The following is a 24,255-nucleotide window of genomic DNA, read 5'->3' on the forward strand; positions in this document are numbered from 1 at the left end:
ACTTTAATTGCTTCTGTTCAGTTTTATTAATATCTGCCAAACTTAGTCAATAAAAAATATTAGCAGTTACACTTGCCCTCTCTCAATATGATGTAAAATTGTTTGAGTTTGTCATAATTAATGCCACCTTCTTTTACCGGGATTCTTGCTAGCTATAAAATGACTTCAATGACATTGCATATTTATCTGAATGGGCAGAATGAACAGTGCCGTGGGCTCTGTGGCCAGAAGTGCCCCGACCTTTGCAAAAAGTGCAAACTTCCAAATGCTAAGGAAAAAGCCAAACGTTTACCTGGCATAGGAAATGATTTCGGAAATAGATGGATAATTTTGGAAGACTGTGGACACACTGTGCCGGTGAGTAGTGCTTTGAAATACTATTAACACACTTTGATGATAGCTAGATTTTTAGAAGGCAGTGGACAGAGTGCAATAGTGGTATTACTTTGAAAGGCAGTGGAAACACTGCGATGATGAGTAGTGTTTTAGAAGGCAGTGGATACACTGTGATGGTTAGTAGTGTTTTAGAAGGCAGTGGACACACTGTGATGGTGAGTAGTGTTTTAGAAGGCAGTGGACACACTGTGATGGTTGGTAGTGCTTTTTTAACTACAGTTGCTTCATTATTTTCCATTGTTTTTATGTGGTATCCTACTATACCTTGGTTCAATCAAGCTGTTTGATCTATCATATTCTAATACGTATACAGTCTTCTATTGATTTTATTCTGCAAATTGATTCATTTAATCTACAGGGTTTTACTTTGCCTGCTTTGTGTTTCATCTGCTGCGGCAGCAAAGCACGCTGTATGTAGCTGATACAGGATTTATGTTCATCTGCTCAGCTTGTACACAGGTTTCTTATATGGACAAAAAGATTTATGCACCAGAAGTTAGCCTTCCTATTCTCTGTCCATATGAGAAGTGCAAGAAACCGGTTCTCAACACTGGAAGATACATTCGAATCACACGAAAACCCAAGATGGAGCGTGATGCTCTGAGCAGGTCTACACATCCCCACATACCAAGAAAACAGCATTGCCCCAAGAGCTTTGATAAGGAAGAGCGTCAAGTAACAGAGAAATATGAGAGAACCTCAAAGCCTTCAAGTCGAATTCAGGGAGAAACAAGATACCAACACAAGAGTACACAAAGGAGGGATGATGAAAGGTGGAGACCATCTCATGATGATCCTGTGGGAAGTACGTATACTCATTTTTCCCGGCACAGCCCAATTAGAATACATTCCAGAAGGCAAGGGAGAGATAACAGATACCATCCATATGAAGGTAAGATTTAAATCTGTTGGAGGCAAGTTTCATAAATGAGCTAGAGAAAACAAGGAGCAAAACTTCTGAATTAATGTGAACTGACTTTATGATGTGTAGTATTTGTGATGTGCCTTGCCACGTAAGGAGTGATTGTTTATTGACTGTGCTATTCTAGATCACAATGACTCCTTATCTTGTTTATTGAATTCTACATTAACTCCCTAGGTAGTAGCTACTGACTTGTTACATTGATTAATTTGAATCTATTCACTTTTAGACACCAAAAGACATGCTCATCAAACTCGCCCGATATTTCCGAATCCGTCTCACGAGTCTAGGTATGCCGGTGACATTTTTTCAAGGATACAACAGAGACTGGTGCAAAGAAGAACCTTCCGAACTTCATCAGAAGCAGCTTATAACGAGTGTCAAATATGACTAGAGTAGCACTCGCCTGCGCTTTCCTTATTTTGTTTTGTTCCAAGTACATTTTGGAACTTTGAACCAAAATCAGACATCCAATTAAATAACTGATGTGTCAAATCTCATAGGATTTACACTGATATATATACAGTATATATTATATACATCATTACATTATATATATTGTATGTACAAATATAAATATAATTTAAACAATATAATGTGCAAATTTATGTATTTACACATTTATATACATAAATATAAAATTGTTTTCTTACCCCGGTTAACCCATATGGGTGGTAATTTCTGCTCTAACCCCGGTCTCCTACCAGAGACCTGGGAATTTGAGCATTCATCTGTTTTTGAACTAGTAGCCCATGTTTCACTGCCTTGTCCTGGTTCAGCTACAAGCAGCGCAGACCTTGTTTGACCGGGTGACACCCGGTCATGCCATCCTGGGAATGCCCTTCCTGATCGCTCACAACTGCAACATTGAATTTGGCTAACCAGTCATCTCCTTAGGGGATAAGAAGCTCACTTGCACAGACAAGTATGGCAGACTGATGGTGTCTAAAGTACATGCTTGGAAGAAAGTCACCATCCCACCCTTGTCATAAACAAGGATGGCGGGGAGAATCTCGGCTAGGAAATACGCACCTGTGGGTATGATAGAAGGCTCTGACCCACACATACCCGAGGCATATAGTCTGAATCAACCCGGGGACAAGGGTGATGTCGCCGTACAATGCCTAAATTCGGGAAACCACTCTATAGAGCTGGCCGCCGGGCACGTAATAGGCTCATACACAGCCATCGAGGAAGAAAATGTGCAGAAAGAACTCTGGTCAGGACAGAGACACCACGGCACCAGGGATTGGATGTGCGGCCGTACAAACGGGAAGGGAAGTCCTGGAACATCTGGTCGAATTGTATGATCAGGCTGTTCAGGGTTGCTTGCATGACCAGGAGAAGCGGAGTTTGGCGGGCCTGTTGACCAAATAGCAGAATGTGTTTAGCAAATACGATGGTGACATAGGAAGGACCAATCTAGTGGAACATAGCATACCACTAATAGAAGAAGCCAGACCGGTTAGACAACCTCCTCACAGGTTGGGGCCCCTCAAAGAGGCAGAAGCAGACAAGCAGGTCAAGGAGCTACTAGAAAAGAGCCTGATCAAGCCTGCCAATGGAGCGTGGAGCTATCCAGTCCTCATGGTAAGGAAAAAGGATGGCGGATGGAGATTCTGCGTCGACTATAGACAACTGAATGCCATAACCCAACAATATGTTTACCCGATTCCAAGGATCGATGAGAGCCTGGATGCCCTGGCGGGAAGTCGGTTCTTCAGCACGCTGGATCTGACCAGTGGGTACTGGCAAGTACCATTGGATCAAGAGGCGCAGGAAAAATCTGCTTTTGCAACGCGGAGCGGGCTATGGAAGTGGAGGGTGCTGCCTTTCAGCCTGACTTCGGCCCCTGCCACTTTCCAGAGACTGATTGAATCGGTGCTACAGGGGCTCTATTAGAAAACCCTTTTACTGTATTTAGATGACATCATAGTCATAGCCCCCGACTTCGAGACTCACCTGGCCCATTTGGAGGAAGTCTTTCAGGGGCTAGAAGCCGCCCGACTGAAATTGAAACCCTCTAAATGCAAGCTCTTCCAAGAAAAAGTGAGATACCTCGTTCATGTAGTGAGCCTAGAGAGGGTATCCACAAACCTGGATAAAGTAAAGGCAGTGGCAGAATGGCAAATACCCCAGAATGTAAAAGAACTACAAGCCTTCCTGGGGACTACGGGGTATTACAGACAATACCTGAAAGACTATGCCACCAACGCCAAACTTCTCACTCTCCTGACCGAAAGAGGAAAGCCGTAGAAGTGGGGCGAAGCAGGACAACTAGCGTTCGAGACTCTCCGGCAAGGCCTGATCACTGCACCCGTAATGGGATACCCCAATCCTAAAAGTAAATCCCCCGCTGTTTGAGGTAGAGGACCTGGTGTTACTAGTAAACAAGAGGCATAGGAGAAGAGAAAACCCCAAGCTACAGCCTAAGTATGTGGAACTGTATACAGTCACCAAGTGCAATGCCAACAACACCTATCAAGTGGAAAGGCAGGGCCAGGTGTCAGTGCAAAACGAGAAACGTCCGAAGCCATAATTTGCATTCCCGGAAGCTGATGGGAGGGCTCCGGCCACCAAGGAACCCTCTAGGAGACTAGAAGTGAGAGGTGCCACTCGGAAAAGAAGAAGACGGGAGGAACTGGTAGAATTACTGCCCACCTTAGAATTTACCAGGAAGGAGCCCCCTGCACTACCACCCACACAACAAGGGGAGACGAGCCTTCCCCCTGCAGAAGCAGACACTGACATGTTCATGAGATGGCTTCTGGAGGCTCTGTCTGAAGAAGAAAGACCTGCCCCAGTAGACCACGGCTCTATGGGAGGAACCGAGGACGTCGCGGACCAGCCAGGCGTCATGCGCACAGAGCCTGACAAACAAGATCTCGAGCCATGCCCTATACCCCCGGTTGAGCCGCCCAAGCCAGGTTCGACAGGGAAGAGGGAGGCGGTACATCGGCACGCGAGTCACAAACACCGAGAGTGTCCGAGCTAATAGATCGGTCACACCCCGATAACTCTAGACTGGCTCAGGCCAGAGGGGAGATTCAGGTGAAACTAGAACTAACGAGGACAGAAGGAGACATTGGAGTAAGGCGGGACGGAAGGCCCAGTAGGAAGACAGGACTACCCATAAACTACGGACAGGCGATATGTCACCAGGTTGACCCCGAGGCCGGAACTCCAGCCGGACCACAGGAGTCCGAGGAAATAGAGGACCATTTCAAACTCATAGAGAGATACCAGTCAGCAAAAACCATGGTCAGAGAGCTAGAGAAGCTGCTAGAGAAGAAAGATCTTAGCACCAGTCAAGAATTAATGGCACAATACCGGGCACTAAAAAATTGATTGCAGAGTTAGAAAGAACGCTAGTCGCTATGAACCAGCACATGGAGACATGACTGGGGACAACAGAAAAAGATCAAAATATCGCGGAAAAGGGGCAAGGGTCGAAGAGGCCGTGAAAATAAACGAGGAAAAAGAAAATTCCGGCAATGAACAATTTCAGCAGAAAACCCCCGGCAACGGAGTTGACGGGGACAAAGGACGATATGCCACCGGAAACTGGCTGCCATTTAATTCATTTAAATTTAGCGCTACTTCTGGCCAGTCCATTCGCAATATACTAATAAAAAATTAGCTTGCTCTGCCATTAAAGACCTGCATTGACTGGATCCACATGGAAAAAGAACAACTGAATAAAGAAGCTACCGAGAATAGAGAACTGCAGCAGTAATTAGCAGAATTGGATACCATATTAGAAGAGACGGAGATCTCAACAGTATTCACTGAGCCGGATCAAGAAAAAATATATAAAGGTACGAAAACATGTGAAGGCGTTGTACCTATAGCATATAAGGGGACAAGGCCTGAGGAACGTGCTTCAACAAACATGAGGGTAATACAATTAACCGAGAGCGTACGCAAAGGATCTAATGGAGACCTGAGCTCCCAAAAGATGTGTAGCCAGACAACCAGGGAGAAGGAGCACGGTAAAAAGGAGCACCCACTGGATCAGGCTTTCGGGGAATCAAATAAAATAGTAAGGCAGAAAGGATCAGCCGGAGAAGCAGGGAAAGAGAACAGGGCGCCCTAGGGTAAGGTCGGCCTAAACATGGGCAGGCTTGATCCCACGGGCCAGAGTTCTCAGGTCGGGAGTGGGGGTGTATTACCTTTGGGCAGGCCTCCACTAAAGACTAGGGGTGTGCGCCACTTGGGGCCCTCCCTGAAGACTAAACCAGTAGAGGAGACCAAAGACAAAGAAAAGCGGATACAGATGAAGGCCTGCTCGGTCGTGATACAACCAATTTCTACCAAAAGGAAACAGGCAGTAAAAGAGACAGTGAGCAGGGTAGCCAGGGATGTCTAGTACACCCCCGCATCCTACCTGAAGATGGATGCCGTTGAAGACCGAATAAAGGGAGAATGCCGCCTCTGCCGGTTCCAGAATAAAGAGAGCCGAATAGTCAGACGACATATCCGGCAACACTACTGGCGTTTCTGGTGCAGATGCCAGAACTCCTCATCGTTCTTCACAATATATAAGCATCAGAAGAAGACAGGGAACACAGAGCTCCACTCCTGTATCGTGTACCAGGTGGATCAGAAATCATTTCCGGACTTCTGCGAATATATGAAATGGGAGAAATGGCCCCCTTTTGGAACTTGCCTGTGAATGATGGGGCTGGATGGGTGAAGGACAGAAAGGCGGGGCAAAAAACGGCGAGGCCCAGCCAGCCGGAAAGGGCAGTGAGCTACGGCCAAGAAACAGCCAAGGAAAGGAAGGCAGGCCTCCCTAACCTAAGGATTCAGATAAACAGCTGCCAGGTGACAGAGATAAGAAAGGTGCCAGACAGACCGCTCCTATGACAGTATACGATCCCAAAGTTAAATCAGAGGGTAGGCCAAAGGATGGAGCACGCAGTATCTGCCCATCAGAGAAAGAGGGAGAGAGAGGGGGAAGAGGGAGAGGGAGAGAGGGGAAAGAGGGAGTGAGGAGGAGAGGGAGGAGAGAGAGGGATAGAAAGGGAGAGAAAGAGGGAGAAGAGAGGGGAGAAAGGGAGAGAGAGGGGAGAAAGGGAGAGAGAGAGAGGGAGAGAAGGGGAAAGAGAGGGAGAGCGAGGAGGAGAGGGGGGAGAGAGAGAGGGAGAGAAAGAGGGAGAAAGGGGGAAGAGGGAGGGAGAGAGGGGAGAGAGAGAGAGGGGGAGAGAAGGGGAGAGAGAGGGAGAGGGGGAAGAGGGAGGGAGAGAGAGGGGAGAGATGGAGAGAGGGGAAAGAGGGAGAGAAGGGGAGAAGGAGAGAGAGAGAGGGAGGGAGAGAGAGGGGGAAGAGGGAGGGAGAGAGGGGGGAGAGACGGAGAGAGGGAGAGAGGGGAAAGAGGGAGAGAAGGAGAGAGAGAGGGAGAGCGAGGAGGAGAGGGGAGAGAGAGGGAGAAAAAGAGGGAGAGAGAGAGGGGAGAGAAAGAGGGGAGAGAGGGAGAGGAGAGAGATGGAGAGAGGGGAAAGAGGGAGAGAAGGAGAGAGAGAGGGAGAGCGAGGAGGAGAGAGGGAGAGAGAGGGAGAGAAAGAGGGAGAAGAGGGAGGGAGAGAGAGGGGAGAGAGAGGAAAGAGGGAGAGATGGAGAGAGGGAGATGTAACTGCATATTTGGAGTTGTTTTACGGTATGAAAGCCAACTCTCAATAAACCTTATGCTGCCCGTGAATCTGCTCCTGTAGACTGGTAATGCAGCTAGTCTACTATATAAACGGCAATCGTTGTCTGTCTATCTATCTATCCATCTATCTGTGTGTCTGTCCGCTTTATAGAGTACCGTACTTTTCCGACTATTAGCCGCTACTTTTATATAAGGGCGTGTCTATTCTGCGGTTTTTTTCACCGTTAGGGCGCATTAACGAGAATCTCCGGTTAGTACACGCCTCTATTATAATACGTAACCTGCTATTCATCGTAGGGATGGACGATAAATACTGATATGCTAATAGTATGAGTTGTCATCTCGATATATTGAGTCACCGATAACTCCCAAATATGAGCAGTATAAATAAATTACCGTATATGGCGGTCTTTTTTTTCGATTCGATCGTTAGTTAGTAATCTTTTATTTTGCTGATAACAAAATAACAAAAAGCCTCTATTTGCAGGCATATTATCCAATAAAACGGAAACTGTAGAAGAATCCTGAATGCAAGATAGTAGTGAACAATTCATATTTAGTTTGAGATTATTTGTGTAAAAGTTAAAAGAAAATTTACATGAGAGGATGACTTCTAATAAGTAATGCAGGATAGCTTATACAAAGATAAATTGATTGATATCTCCACTACTTAATAACGTTGGATTTGCCGCTGTTCGTGATAGTGGGTCATGTTCATTTCCTTCAGCAGCCGAGTTACTAATTTTTTTCCAGCTACGAGTAGGCCTACTGTAACTTACTATTACAGAACTTTCACGAGTACTCCGAGGGTTGCGATACGCTATTGTGAAAAGAAAGAGAGCAGCTGCTATCGACTTACTGTCACCCTGCATCAGCCATGACCAGCTATACGTCGCCTGCTCAAAAGTAGGCACACGCCAAAAACTGTTTCTTCATACGCCCAACAGAAAAACCAAAAATGTTGTCTATCCACATGTGTTGCGTTGAACTAAGGGAGAGAGAGAGGGAGAGAGAGTGAAAGGGAGAGAGAGAGAGCGAGGAGAAGAGGGGGGGGGAGAGAGAGGGAGAGAAGGGGGGAGAGAGAGGGAGAGCGAGGAGGAGAGGGGGGAGAGAGAGGGAGAGAAAGAGGGAGAAGAGAGAGGGGAGAAAGGGAGAGAGAGAGGGAGAAAAGGGGAGAGAGAGAGAGGGAGAGAAAGAGGGAGAGAGAGACAGGGGGAAGAGGGAGGGAGAGAGGGGAGAGAGAGAGGGGGAGAGAAGGGGAGAGAGGGGGAAGAGGGAGGGAGAGAGAGAGGGGAGAGAGGGGAGAGAGGGAGAGAGGGGAAAGAGGGAGAGAAGGGGAGAAGGAGAGAGAAAGAGGGAGGGAGAGAGAGGGAGAAAAGGGAGGAAGAGAGAGGGGAAAGACGGAGAGAGGGAGAGAGGGGAAAGAGGGAGAGAGAGAGGGAGAGCGAGGAGGAGAGGGGGGAGAGAGAGGGAGAGAAAGAGGGAGAGAGAGAGGGGAGAGAGGGAGAGGAGAGAGAGGGGAGAGACGGAGAGAGGGGAAAGAGGGAGAGAAGGAGAGAGAGAGGGATAGCGAGGAGGAGAGAGGGAGAGAGAGGGAGAGAAAGAGGGAGAAGAGGGAGGGAGAGAGGGAGAGAGAGGAAAGAGGGAGAGATGGAGAGAGGGAGATGTAACTGCATATTTGGAGTTGTTTTACGGTATGAAAGCCAACTCTTAATAAACCTTACGCTGCCCGTGAATCTGCTCCTGTAGACGGGTAATGCAGCTAGTATATATATATATAAACTAGCTGTGCCACCTAGCATTGCTCGGGTAATAGAAGCGTCTTTGGACAGAAAATTGATTTGTATTTAACATATAACAACATTTGCCATTCTAACTTTCGAACTACATATCATGAGAAAAGTTTTTTGTTGTAATAAGTACTTTTATCCTTGTATAGTGCACCAGCTAACTTGACACCAAGACCGCTTGTATTTGAATGACACAATAATAGGTATAACATAACCAATGACATAACGAATGGCGTAACCACTAGGTAAGAAACACAGAGACAGCAATCCATGAGATAGCAATACTTGTACACGGAAATGAGTAATAGTATTACATGCAGTAGCAAGAGTAAATGATGTAGGCTTATAAAATAATACATGCACGCATAGGTTACTATATATACATAGACTACACCTCCCCCTGATTTTCGAGATCAATTAAAACTAGCTATATAAAAATCTGGGGGTTTCCTAGCCCTAGCTGGTCTAGTGGCGTTATTAGCTGCAGTTGAATAATTGTGACTGTCTTTAGTTACAGGTGGAGTTTCAATGTTTATTAAACCCTCAGTTGACTCGTTAGTATTAGCTATGTCTAACTCAGTCTAAAGTAGCTGGCTGTTTATCAACTCTCCAACAAAATCTTATGTCTCCTATATGGCGAGTCATGTCATCCACTTTAGCTGCTGTGTTGGAGACCAAGAAAGTTACCTTGCCAGTTTTCCACACTGGCGCTGTGCACTTGGCGTTACCTGGTTTTACATATACCTGGTCACCCACTTTGTAAGGGTTTAAACTAATGTCCCGTTTAGCCAATATTCTAGTAGTTTCTTGTTTCTGAGGATTGTAATTAAACAATCTCCTAAATGGCACAACACCATCGGCATTAGGAAAATTGTTGTACCAATATAGCATGTCATTGACAGTGCCACCGGAGCGGGCAAGCATGCGCTTAATAGTACGACGATTGCGTTCTATCACTCCATTGCCAGAAGCTCTACAAGCACAGCTGTAGATATGATTTACACCCCATTTATCCAGAAGAGGCTTGAACGATGTATGGTAAGGTCCATTATCCGACAATATTTCCACTGGAGACCCGCGCTCACAAAATATGTGGTCTAGCTGTTCCATGACAGCGGGAGAAGTTTTGTTTCTTAACTTTCTCTAAATCGCAAACCTGCTCGGTCCACAGTCAATGACAGTCAAGTACGGGATTCCCTGGTAGTGTGTTATGTCAGTTGCTAAACGATACCAATCACTTTCCACGTTTACTTGACCAGTTTCCCAATGAGCTGGTGCAGGATCGACTCGTTTGCACACATGACAGTGCTTCCCTACTTCTTCAATGTCTTTCTTTTTTACAGTAGGCCCCACTTTTCTGTGGCTAGAAACCATGTACAATCAACGCCTAGGTGATGAGCTTCATGTAGATCATGCAGTTTCCCTTCTATACTGTCAGAAGTTGTCACATTGACAGCACATACTCGTTTCTCCAACCATTTGCGGGGAACTCTAGTCAGTTCATCAGCTTTATTGTCTTCAGGCTTTACGAGAGTTATATGTAAGACCAACTGATACTCACTGATTAGATCATTTGGTAGATTGAGACGTCGTTTCACCAGCATTTCACTGAGGCCGCTCACCTTTGGTCTTTTACAGTCCTGTAATACAGATTTCACTCATCCAAATACTGTGGCAGAGTCTGTCAAAATTGTCACATTTTTGAGATTCTATTTCATAGCCATATTGATTGCTTTAATAACTCCTTCTAACTCTGCCATATTGATATGGGCTCCATCATTGACACCTCTCAACCAACTTGCATCCTCTACTATCTGATTATCAATCTCGACAAATGCTCCTATTGCCAAGCTGCTAGCATCACACCACACTTTACCACTATCAGATGCAGGTACTTTCCATTGGCCAGTTACAGGGTCATGGCGGTGTATGCTGCTATCAATCTCATCTAATTTTTTCTTGACATTACTGGGTACCTCATCGTCCCACCCATAAGCGTTAATTTCTCTTTTGATAGCTACATGCTACTCGCAACCACCTTGCTACTGGATAGTGACCAATATACTTTCCACATATTGAGTAAAGTTCTTGTTTGGTCACAGTGGAATGCACTTCTGGCAGCTCAGAGTCTCTACTCCACTTGAGAGTACCGCTATTGGAAGCCTCTACTCTCAAACCCAGTACTTGTGCGCTTGACAGACTTTCTGGTTCTTTTGAGAGTAAGCCGTACTTCTGCAGATGATCCTTCACTTTCAACGCTGACACAACATCTTCATTTACCACAATATCATCTATGTAATGATCTGTGCTTTTGGCTATCTTCTCATCCATTAACAGAACCTTTGCTAAGATACAAGACATTATCTTAGGTGCCACATTCAAGCCAAACCCTAACCTTGTCATCACATACAACTGACCATTGAATCGAACAGCTTGAAACCGTTGTAGTGAACTGTCCATATGAAGTTGTAGGTATACCTTTTTCAGATCTAACATACACACATTGTCCCCTAATGTTCTCCACTGCCTCAGTTTTTCTTGACATATAGTTACGTCATTTTCAGGGTTGCTGTTCACATGTTTGTTTAACTCCCTGCTATAGTCCATCACTGGTCTCACCTTTCTACCTTTGTTTGACTGAAAGACTGCCATCAGTGGAATTATGCCACTTACATTGCCATGAATTTTCACATCATGTGGCTCCAGCCAGCCATTAGAGATCCACTGCTCAATTTCACAGCTGTATTGTTCTTTATAATCTGTGTTTATAGCATACTCAGCGCATTGATTTTTCAACTCTGGTTTGTGGATGTTCCATTTCCATACTACCGTCCACTTAGTTCCATCAAATACAGCTTTAAAGTCAGTATCTTCGATAGTCAAACAGTCTGTCTCAGGCTTTTTCAACTTGGAGTTATCTTCATATAACATAGCAACCACAGGTTGTGATGCACATCCAATTGTTACCCTGTCTCTTGCACGTATTGTCACACCTTTAAGTTTGTAGATTCCGTCTACACCCAGAATCAACCCGCACCCACATACTAACTCAGGTACTACCAAGCAACGTAACTGAATAGTGTCACAATGGTCTATAGCTACATTGATGTCAGCTTCTCCACAGCATTGCGTGCTGTTTCCATTTAACATCTTTACTGTCCTTTGTTGCCCTCTTATGCCAAGACCTAATTTACGAACAACACTTACTGAGATTATCGACTGCTCACATCCACTATCAATTAGAGTTTTTATGGACAGTCTATGAAGCCTCACAGATATAACTGGCAGCGTCGCTTTTAGTGTTGGTTGTTGGGAAGAGCATGCGACGCTGAGGCTCCCCCATTCTCATTTCTCTGCTGCTCCTTAGCTGTCCAGTTTCTGCTTATATGACCAATGTTATTGCGGTTGTAACCACAAGTTGTCTTATTAGAAAAACTTGTCGTTTTTCTTCCTGTAGGACAATGTCTTGAAATATGTCCAAAACCTGAGCAAGCATAACATTGAACACCCTTTGCTGGTTGATTACGTGTGTCATGTGTAGCAGCACCGCATACATAAGATGATGCACCTGAATTTGAAGAAAGAATTGCTCGAGCTCTAGTTATAATTTCCCTTAACCCCATCTCTTCTATGGCAGCCGTAGCTTTAAGCTGGCATGCTACCTCTGATGGCAGCCCTGACATAAAAGCGCATTTGAGAAGCGGTTCTAGATTAGTCTGTCCCATAGATTCTACAAGCCTTCTCAGATCTGATAGGTAAACGTCTACTGTTTCGTTATCTTGCAAGGCTCGCTCACGTAGTTGACTGTAGGCACTCTATATATTTATGCTGAATGTCATCAGTAGTTCTTTCTTCAACTTAACATAGTCACCTTTCACATCCTCAGACAGCTGCTCATACAAAGCAAATGCTGAGCCATTTAAGAATAGCGGTACAAATGTTTTAAGATCCTCTACTTTTTGTAGTTTAGCCACCAGTTCTAGTTTGCTGATCCAAGTGCCGAACTCTCCACTGATATTATTGTCCTCATAAGATTTGATTAAATCAGATAGTTTTACTGCCATTGTTTCTTATAGCCGAAATAGCTTGTAATAAGTACTTTTATCCTTGTATAGTGCACCAGCTAACTTGACACCAAGACCGCTTGTATTCGAATGACACAATAATAGGTATAACATAACCAAGGACGTAACGAATGGCGTAACCACTAGGTAAGAAACACAGACACAGCAATCCATGAGACAGCAATTACTTGTACACAGAAATGAGTAATAGTATTACATGCAGTAGCAAGAGTAAATGATGTAGGCTTATAAAATAATACATGCACGCATAGGTTACTACATATACCTAGACTACATTTGTCTTATAAACAATGAAAAGTAGTGAGAGTTTTGCTATTAGCCAGTTTAATAATGTTAGCGAACAGCTTCTCGCGACGTTATGCTATGACCCGCTTCACACGCAAAACAGTTAGGTTTTGCTCTGATATAATGACTTATATTGGCAGGCTAGCAGTTCGACTTCCGTAGTTTAGTGGTCAAGGCGTAAGACTGGTGAATGGCTTGGTCCGAGATCGAATGCTCTTCGGTGCGGAATATTTATTCCAAGATTTTAAGATCTATAGCTGGATTTCCGACGACGACAGGACAGACTGAGAAATATATATATAAACTAGCAGAGCCACCCGGTGTTGCCCGTGTAATAGAAGAGTCTTTGGACAGAAAACTGATTTGTATTTAACATATAACAACATTTGCCATTATAACTTTCAAAGTGCATACCATGAGACAAGTGTGTCATGTAGTTGAAATACGTAAATTAAGAGAAAAATAAAAACAACTGTAAAAGTTTTAAAACTTTGTCAAACAACTGTACCTTTCAAGCTAGTAACCTGGCATATTGCCAATGGAAAACTCCACTAAGCTAGTTAATAAGGTTAGGCTTCCAATGACGGTAAGCCATGACTTTGAGTCTGTATTGTTGTCCAGCTCAGTTGTTCTAATACGTAATACCCTAGGGCACTTATATTTCGCTAGTATTTAGTTTCATGAGTAGCATACAGAGTAAAATTTCACTGTAACTTAATTTCGCAGCTCTGATGAGTGCGAAAATATAGTGATGTGAAAATAAATGCAGTGGAACATATATAATTAGATTCCTCAAGTTCAGTTCTCCGCAGGCCTGTATTCACTGGTTGCAAGTTGGGGCGGCTAATGTTAGGCGACTAGTTATGAACACCTAGGGTGTGGGGGCGGTGTAAGCCCCCAACAAGTTTCTCTCATGTAGGGCCTCAGCCAGGCCTCTCGTGTGAAGTTTTAAAAAGTTTTATCGGAAAGTATCAACATTTTTCTATTTTTTGAGATTTGTTTTGTTTTAGGTGATGTGACTGACGAGATGTTTTTAAATTAATATAGGCAAAGCTTGACCGCAGTTAAAACGCTCAGAAAAAAATATCTTTTTCTTTTGAGCGTTTTAACAAAGATCAATTTTGCCGATTTTATTTTAAGTTCATACGGAGGTTTCCACGCTTTCGATGGGACATGGCCAAGCGGATGTTTGGTAAAACTTGATATTTTGCAAACCTTTATAAAGGTCGTTAACAAGAATATTTTGCCACTGATGATGATAATAATAGCGTCTAAGAACTTCTAAAAGTTGATGTTTGTCTCTATGGCTTCGAATAAAGTGATATTCTACAGCGATAAAAACCATCTCCATAGCCGTTGGGCAAATAACTTTTCGAACAAATGATGTTGAGGTCGAGTTATCTGAAGCAATTTATCATTGCGTGGGAACAGACCAAACAAATCCATTTGAGTTAACCTTGTGTTTGAGATGAAATGTTACATTTTATCCGAGGGCAAGTTATCCGAGTTTGACTGTACTTAGCCGCGGAAAGTTCCTAAAAAGTTGGGAATATACATGTATATATGGGAATATATATATATATATATATATATATATATATATATATATATATATATATATATATATATATATATATATATATATATATATGGGAATATATATATATATGGGAATATATATATATATGGGAATATATATATATATGGGAATATATATATATATGGGAATATATATATATATGGGAATATATATATATGGGAATATATATATATATGGGAATATATATATATATATGGGAATATATATATATATGGGAATATATATATATGAGAATATATATATATGAGAATATATATATATAAGAATATATATATGAGAATATATATATGAGAATATATATATATATGAGAATATATATATATATATATGGGAATATATATACATATATATGGGAATATATATATATGGGAATATATATATATATATATGGGAATATATATACATATATATGGGAATATATATACATATATATGGGAATATATATACATATATATGGGAATATATATACATATATATGGGAATATATATACATATATATATGTATATATATATATATATAGGGATATCTATAGATACATAGATATATGTATCTATAGATATATGTATATATATACTGCGCTATTGGGAACAGCTAAGATCTTGAGGCGAGTGCTCAAACTTTTAGGTCTCCGGTAGGAGACTCGAGTTAGAACAGAAATTACCACCCATATGGGTTAACCAGGGTGAGGAAACAAATTTATACATATATATATATGGATATATCTATATATAGGAACAACCTATAATTATATATTATACATATAATATATATAGATATACACAGATGTGTTATATATACAGAATCATATATATTATCTATATCATATACATATTATATATATAACATAATATATATTTATCCTAGTAGGATGCCCGGCGTTGCACGGATATTAAAAATCAGCTGATAAGCAGTGATAGCATTACCACATGTGGTAATAATTTATATATATATAATAATATATTATATGTTAGAGACTAATATAATGTATAAATAAATATATATATAAATATATATTTATATTTATTTATACATTTATTTACAAATTATGTTGCTTCAAAGAAATTAAGTGTAAAAGAGAACTTTAAACTCTGTGTGTTGAGCCGGCTCTACAGTGCACCCTCAGGGCATCGATTATTCTAATATACGATTTTTTGCCTTTACGAAGTGGAACATGATGGTTTTTATCTCACCATTTGAATCTTTTTTTACCTGAAATTTTTTGTTTAGTGTTGCTAGTTCTGGTTTGAATACGAAATAGGCCTAATGTTTTTTTAGTAAGCATAGGTTGCAGCGTTTTGTTCTGTTGTTGTAGAGTTTGGGGTGCCCTTTTATTTTCCAAGTTATCTCAAAGTGTTTTTTGTCTTTCAAATTCCTTATTTATTTGCTAAATTCTGTAGATTTTGTTTACTTTTCCGGTTGTACGAAGCTCATGTATATATTTGACAAATTTATTTGGTAATTTAATGCATAATTTGATTTGGTTATGAACCAATTGTTAATTTTATTATCAAACATGTAGTTTCTTTAGAAACACAAACCAGAAACTGATTGCAGATACAAAACCTATTAAAATTTGTTGTTGGCTAATTCAGGTAAGATTTGTTCTTTGACTTGAGCTTAAAAAGGGTTATTTTGCTATTAAAACTCATTGGCATTATCTTGTAGAGGCTTTGGTCCTTTTTCAAATGGTTTATAGTGCAGCAATCAGTTTTAAAGCTGCTAGAAATGATAGTTATTTTTATTTATGTTGTGGTCTCTCCATTAGAGATTATATAAAACGGGCGGTTTCCTTCGAAACTAGTGTTTTTGTTTCCGTTTTTTTGTGGCGAAACTTTGTAGAGCTATACGACTCTGGCAGTACATAGCTGTATAACTTCACAGAGTTTTGCGACTAACGGAAGCGTATATCGGAGCTCACACGGCTCCAAAAGAACAAGCCACGCCCACTCTTTTTAGTTACCAGTATAAGTTATAATGGAGAAACCGCCACACGAACCAACAGAAATTATCCCATTGGCCGTTGCTCTGAAATTGATTGTTGTATTATACACCATTTGAAAGAGGACAAAATTTTCTACACGAAGCTACAAATAATTTTTTTGTAAAAAAGTAAATGCAAAAAAGTGAGATGTTGAGACCGAGGTAAGAATACTCCATTAGAGATCAGTATTCAGAATGACGATAGGGTTTACATATTTGGAAACCAGCGTTTTTGTTTCGGGTTTTGGTCGCGAGACAGTGAAGCTACACGGCTTTGTGAAGTGAGATGTCATTGGAAATTCCAATATTGTAAACAACTCGGAGAGAATCGCTGAAAATGTGTCAATATAGCCTTGGCCCATTACAATGAAAACGGTTGTGGTTATTCTATCATTGCGAGTGTGTGCTGTGTAATACCAGCAGCTGTAACGCTATCATCTGCTGCTACAATTTGATGCGCAACGTCATGTTACACTAGCAGCTTTTGGACAGTCCTTTTACTTTTATAACAAAATTGATACAGTTTCGTTGCTTTGTTTCGGAAGCCTTTATAAAATAGCTGTATTATTGAGCTGTTCGGTCTGCATTTCCAAAGTCTGCAGTTTAGCTTTGTTGGACTACTAGATAGTTTTGAAAGACGTATCGGATCGTTGAAAGTCATTTTCGTTTCTGGGTATTTTGTAGTTTTTAAACGCACATTACAAACAAAACATACTATTATTGTTGTTGCGATGTAACTTGTTTTATGGATCTAGAAACTATTAGGTTTGTAGTTTTTTTTAGAAAAAAGGAACCAAAACTAAGAGTAATGAAAAAATTCGTTGAACTGAATTAACTTTATAGTGTTGACACAAATTAGCTTGGTTAATTAACTACCAAGAACAAATCAACATCTGAGAGTAAATATTACAATATCTGTCGCTAACAACTATACTGTAATTATTTTTCATCAGAAACGTTTTCTACGACTCTCGTAAGTTTGTTTACGTACTGTAACGGATTTGTAGTATAATCTCAACGTAGATCTATACCTGTGTGTTAATAAGCTCAGAAGTCTCCTGAAGAACCTCTTGATCAACTCGCATCCAATATAAGAATGAACTCGAATCTTCCGTAGCTTTTCTGATATCCTTTGCAGGTCAAGGTCACCGAACGTCAAGGCCACTCTCCTACATCTTCCCCTCAAGCCCCTATTTACCTGGGTGCCATCACACCCTTCTACAACACACAACAAAACAGCCAGCAATATCCATCTCTCTAACCTGACTCTAATGTGTTAATATGACAATGAAAATAATCCTGATGTATCAAGCGTCTCTCGATACAAAATGTTAATACACTAGTGAAAATGTTAGTGGCAATAATATAACACACAAAAAATAAAAAAGATTTTTTTTATTCAACAAATTTTCTTCTCAAATGCCCCGAATTAATTACTTGAACTTGTCTTATTTCACGAGCCCAATCTCGTACGATGGCTCTAGTTGGGTGGAGTCCATCTCTTAATAGCTGAACCCTAAACCGGTAAGTATAGTTTCTTCTGGTGTATATACGTCTGTGCATATATGACGTAGCCATGTTATTTGCCATATTATAATCCACAATATGCCTATTTTCTACTACTACCATACTCCGAATTTTTCTGGTTTCTCCTTCGCTATCGTATTCAGCATTATTATTGCTAATCCCACTCATAGATGATAAATAGTCATTATATAGATAATACAAATCAAATTTCCTAAGGGGTTTTGATTGTCTCCCCGTCCTTGTAACACATATTGGTTTAGGTACTGAAAGCTGTGTAGGTGATTTCCTTCTCTGTCTAGCTATCAGACTCCTAGTGTCCATTTCTTGTCTGTCGTTTCTAACCTGGCTCTCTGCCTCAGGTATTGGTTCTTCCTTCTCTCTGGTTGTTACTATTTGCAGTGATAGATTTTTTGTACCCTGGTTTTCAGACGCTCTCGGAGATGCTTGCATTCTTTCCAATGCTGCGCCTTTGTCACTTGGAGAAGCCTGCACTCCTCCCGATTCTGCACCTTTCTCACCTGAAGATGCCTGCACTTCTCTTGACTCTGTACTGATATTTCCCCTGCCCCGCTCTTGAGCTCTGTTCCTTCTGAACAACCTATCACTTTCACTTCTTGCTACTACTTCGCGGCCACTAGTAGCTACCACTGTGCCAGGAATCTAGTGACCGTCCGAGTTATTTATAACTACTGGTTGATTAACTGTCAATTCCCTTCTATTCTTTGTAGCATATCGTCGATTATACCATGTTCTTTGTTTTTCCTTAACCATCTCTTCTTTAGCTTTAACTTTATTTAAGTCAATTCTTCCTTCTGGCATAACTCCCATCGAGTTCATGGGTCTTCCAAACAATAACTCTGCCGGAGAATACCCATTTGTCAACGGGGTATACCTATACATGCATAATGCAGACTGTAGATTGACATTTTTATTCATGAGTCCTTTGACTGTCCTAACTGCTTTTTCAGCTTCACTATTGCTTTTAGGAAAGCGCGGGGCACTCGTTATGTGCTTTATATCCCATTTTCAAAAGAATTTTTTCATCTCTTCTGATACAAACTGAGGGCCATTATCACTAATCATAGTATTCGGAACTCCCAGTGTACAAACAATTCTTCTAATATTTTTATTACAGCCAAAGTATTGGATGAGCCCTGCAACTCATGCACCATAATGAAGCGGCTGAAATAATCCACAATAATCAGATAAGTCCTTTGATCCTTTTTGAACATATCCATAGCCAGTCTCCACCAAGGTTTTTCTGGTATTGGTGTTACAACCAAAGGCTCCCTTGGTTTACTTCGAAACTGTTCACATTGCTCACACTGTTGTACCATGTTCCGTATATCTGCTGTCATCTCAGGCCATCATACTATTTCCATAGCTCGATGAATACACTTGGTTTTTCCCTGATGACCTTGATGAATGTCTTGTAACACTCGTCCCCTTTCTAACTGCGGAATAAAGACTCTGCTGTGAAACCAAATAACTCCATCAACATAGGTTAGATAGTCTTTGAACGAATAACATGACTTTGCTATATTTGGTACATCCTTCATTTCTGGCCAACCCTGTGTAATGAACTTGTACAGCAGCAGCCCCAGTTCATCTTTTTGGAGTGCTGCTCTAATTCTGGGAAGTCTGTTAGTAGCAATTGGTAATGATGCTACCATCTCAGATATCATCTTCGAGTTCTTCAACTCGTTAATGGTTACCAGCTTGCCTCCTACCGGAGCTCGCGACAGAGCATCTGCCAGCACCAAATCTTTTCCGGGAGTATAGACAATGGAATATCTGTATGCCATTATTTTAAGTCTAAATCTTTGTACCCTGATAGGCAATTTAGCTAACTCCTTAGTATCCAACACAGCTAATAGTGGCTTATGATCAGTCTCCACTGTGAAGTGCCTGCCAGCTATGTAGTAGTTGAATTTATCGCAAGCCCATGCTATAGCCAACGCTTCCTTCTCTATCTGAGCGTAATGTTTCTCTGCAGATGTCAAAGACCGTGATGCATATGCCACCGGCTTCCATTTATCATGTACTTTCTGTAGTATGACTGCTCCTAACCCATAAGATGACAAATCAGCACTTATCATAATGTTCGCAGTTAGGGAATATGGTGACAATACCGGTGTATCTGACAAGATTCTTTTTACCAGCTTAAACTGACTATCGTGCTGTTTACTCCACATCCAATCACTATCTTTTTCAAGCAACTGTCTTAGATGATGTGTTCTGTCAGCCAGCAAAGGTGTGAATTTACCTAGATAGTTTACAATTCCAAAACAACGTTTTAGTTTTTTGCTATTGGTGGGTACTGGAAACTCCATAATAGCCCTAGTTTTTTTCCGGGTCTGCCCTGATTCCATTACCGTCTGTTATGTGTCCTATGAATTTAGTTTCTGTCACCTCAAACTCGCACTTCTCTGCGTTTAGAGTAATTCCCGTTTGTACTAGCCTGTTTAAAACTGCTTCCAACCTTTTGTCATGTTCTTCTTTTGAAGCTCTATGAACTAAAATATCCATCTGACAAATTACTCCCTCAAGATCTATTAAAACTTTATTCATTTCCCTCTGAAAGATTTCAGGCGCTGAACTAATATCAAACGGTAGCCTCTTACAGAAGTACCTCACAAATGGAGTTATGAATGTTGTTAGTCTCTGTGGTTCCGGTTGTAACCTCATCTGCCAATATCCACAGTTTGCATCTAACTTGGTTAATACTCTTGAATTTCCTAATTCAGCTAAGGTTTCATCAGATGTTGGCAACGAATGATACTCTGTTCTAACAGCCTTATTAAGGTTTGTGAAATCAATGCAAACTCTGAGCGTTCCATCCTTCTTAGGGACCACTATGCATGGAGAGCACCACTGCGTAGGCTCCTCAATCTTTTCTATAACTCCAAGTTTCTCCATTCGTCGCAACTCTTTCTCCAATTGGCCTTTTCTAGCAGCCGCTATTCTCCTGGGAGTACTTTGAACAAATAGAGTTATTTCCTTGGCTATAGAAACATTGACTTGAGAGTTCATTGATCCTAGTCCTTGAAACAATTCTGAGAATTGTTTTCTCCAGTTGTGCTTCCTCTGCACATCCACAGTTCCTACAAACTGTATCAAACCCAACTTTGAAATTGCTGGCTTACCCAACAAAGGTGATAATAAATTGTCCACAAAATATACAGTCTCTCGTATGTCTGGTTCCAGTAGATAATTTTACTACTGCCTGGCCCGCTACTTTCAACTCATGATTGCCAGCTCCCCATAAATTTTTTGTGAGTGTTGGGCTTTGTCCACACTCTTCATTAATCTAGACGGAGTTGCAGTGACTGCCGCTTTAGCGTCTACTTTGAATGTTATAGTGCGTGAATTGACTTCCAAGTCAACCATCCACGCTTTTGATGTTTCAGTGGTCGATTCAGTCACGCCGTCAAGTCAATCTGACTCTAAGGAACCTAGAAACAAACGTTCAAGGTCTTCTTCACAGGCCACCTCATCAGTTCTCGATCTATTTCCTGCCTTACATGCTTTGCTTTTGGCTTAATGCCCTCGTCCTTTGCACATATAACAAGTTGAGTTTCTCGCTGGGCATCTATCTTTTGGGATGGAATGGCTTATTACAGGAATCACATTTCTGACCCTCCTTCATCGCGCTAGGTCCTTGCCTCCTCATGCTTCTAAGGCTGTCTTGTTTTTGTTCGTCATTTGACCTATAGTAGGTATTTCTTGCTCGCTGCTGTCTCAGCTCATCTAAATTTTCACTATCAGTATCATGATTAGCTAATTTTGATGCCTGAGCATGATGACTGACATATTGCTTCGCTTTTGTTATGCATCTGGCTAGATCTAGGTCTTCAACATCTATGAGATATTCTCTTGTCATCACTGACTCCCACTTCCATCCTGTCACGAATCATTTCGTCACGCATAGTTCCATAGTCACAACTATCAGCTTGTGATTGTAACTGAGTGATGAATTGATGTATTGACTGTAACCCTTGTCTCATACTATTTAATTTTACCCGTTCGAATATCACATTCCTGACCGGCTCGAAATGTCTATCAAACATTGCTATAACATTGTCTAAAGTCCTAGTTTGACCAGCCTCTGTATTATGAAAGGTGAACTGATCAAAAATTGGAACACTATCTGATCCCATCAGTAATAATAGATTTGCGATTTGTTCGTCTTCTCCCATATCAGAATATTTCTTTGCTATTTTCACAATTGAGAACTGAAACATGAAGGTTTTCCAACGTAAAGCCAAGCTTTCACTCTTAAAGTCTAATCTCTGTACAGAGCGGTCATCTTTACCATTCGCCATTTCTTTTAAACCATAACTGCCACGAACAACTTTTATCGTATTTACTAGGTAAATCAGACATGCTGATTCCGATTTTGTAATCAAAATAAAGATTAGGCCACTAACTTTCAGAGTAATAAAGGATTTTTTATAGCGTTCTAATATCGGTCTCGAAAACAACACGATCGGCATAACAAGCTCCGCCCATAAATACTTGACGTAACCTAGCTTTTTAGGAACAGAAGTTACGTAGAGATGTTTAGACCGATTTAGAATAATAGAGATGGGTGTTTTAAAATATATTAATATCTAAATCCAGCTTTAAAAATAATATCAGTCTTTTCTGAAAGGTAGATAAGCTATTTAGCATTGCATATTTAAAAAGCGCGATAACAACACTAGCTCGTGATAAAACCGCGCTTTTTGAGCTCATTTTTCTCGGCGTCCAGCCCATTTAAACGTCATGTAACAAGCTGCGAGCAATTTTAAATAGTTTATATCCCTTTCATAAAAAACTGAAATTATTTTACAGGCTGGATTTCGATAATAATAGGTTTTAAGACACCCATCTCTATTATTCTAAATCGGACTAAACTTTCCTAACTTCCGTTTCTGAAAAAGCTAGGTTTCGTCACATATTTATGGGCGGAGCTTGTAATGCCGATTGTGTTGTTTTCGAAACGGATATTGAAACGCTTTAAAAAAGCCTAAATGACTTTGAAGGTTAGTGGACTAATCTTTATTTTGAGTACAAAATCGGAATCAGCGTGTCTGATTTACCTAGTAAATCCAATAAAAGTTGTTCGTGACAGTTATGGTTTAATTATTATTATTTAAAGTTCCTACAAACTCCCTATAACTATCACAAATTTCTGCAAATTCAATATGACAATACAAACTTTCTTCTGACACCATGTAGTATGATCGCAACGTAGATCTATACCCGTGTGTTAATAAGCTTAGAAGTCTCCCGAAAAACATCTTGATCAACTCGCATCCAGGATAAAAACGAACTCGATTCTGCCGTAGCTTTTCTGATATCCTTTGCAGGTCAAGGTCACTGAACGTCAAGGCCACTCTTCTACAGGATTCGTACAGATGGCCTGCGCGGCTTAGCTGCACAGGTGGTCAATAATAAAACTGAAAGATATTAAGCGTAGTTCTAAGTCTATTATCCTTTACCTTGTTGAAGATTAGTAATACTCATAAAAAAACATGGACAAGCTCATTTCTTTGGAAAACAAACCACTCAAGGAGAAAAACATGCCATTTCTACGATTCATTGTTTTTGATAAATAGATATAATTTGGGTAATCACAGTTCGTATTGGCCAAATATTGCTATTTTTTAGCTTGTTTCTTTTTGTGTGTAATTATTGCATATTACATGCACTTATTAGCTAAAGCATGGGCAGAATTGCTGTTAACAGTAATTCATTAGTGTAGCGTTTGCTAGCGATTTTGAAACAAAGAACAGATTATGCCATACAAATAACTGCATCAGTTTAATCGTGTATACAACCTTTATTCGCTTGCGTACTTCTGTGGTTGCTGTGTTCCCTCTGTATGAACTATAGATTAGTTGTCGTGCCTTGAACATGAGCAGAAGTGTGCTATAGAAGTGGCCACCCAGCGTGACCACTGAAGACCATTTGTATAATGTTGGGGCAGAGCGTCGTGACCAGGGCCGTAGCGATTTACCTCCTGGTCACT

The 24,255-nt window shown here is 41.0% G+C and overlaps 1 protein-coding gene across 1 annotated transcript; it reads right to left on the reverse strand.

The window, feature by feature from the left end:
• Positions 1-9,337: 9,337 nt before the first annotated feature.
• On the reverse strand, positions 9,338-11,911 carry LOC137393104 (uncharacterized). Its single transcript, XM_068079520.1, has 4 exons — positions 10,790-11,911; positions 10,238-10,401; positions 9,918-10,124; positions 9,338-9,734 (listed from the first exon to the last, which is right to left on the reverse strand). Exons 1-4 carry the CDS (start codon positions 11,909-11,911, stop codon positions 9,338-9,340), a joined length of 1,890 nt encoding a protein of 629 aa, XP_067935621.1.
• Between the last annotated feature and the right edge of the window lie 12,344 nt (positions 11,912-24,255).

The sequence above is a fragment of the Watersipora subatra genome, chromosome 4, assembly GCF_963576615.1.
Source record: "Watersipora subatra chromosome 4, tzWatSuba1.1, whole genome shotgun sequence".
In the NCBI taxonomy this organism is placed as follows: Eukaryota; Metazoa; Bryozoa; class Gymnolaemata; order Cheilostomatida; family Watersiporidae; genus Watersipora; species Watersipora subatra.

Coding starts and splice junctions, on each gene's coding strand:
- LOC137393104 (XM_068079520.1), bottom strand. CDS start 11,911: ATGTTAAATGGAAACAGCACGCAATGCTGTGGAGAAGCTGACATCAAT. Junction 10,125..10,237: donor ACTAGAGTTCCCCGCAAATG/GTTGGAGAAACG, acceptor CATGGTTTCTAG/CCACAGAAAAGTGGGGCCTA. Junction 9,735..9,917: donor ATTGACTGTGGACCGAGCAG/GTTTGCGATTTA, acceptor CTGTGCTTGTAG/AGCTTCTGGCAATGGAGTGA.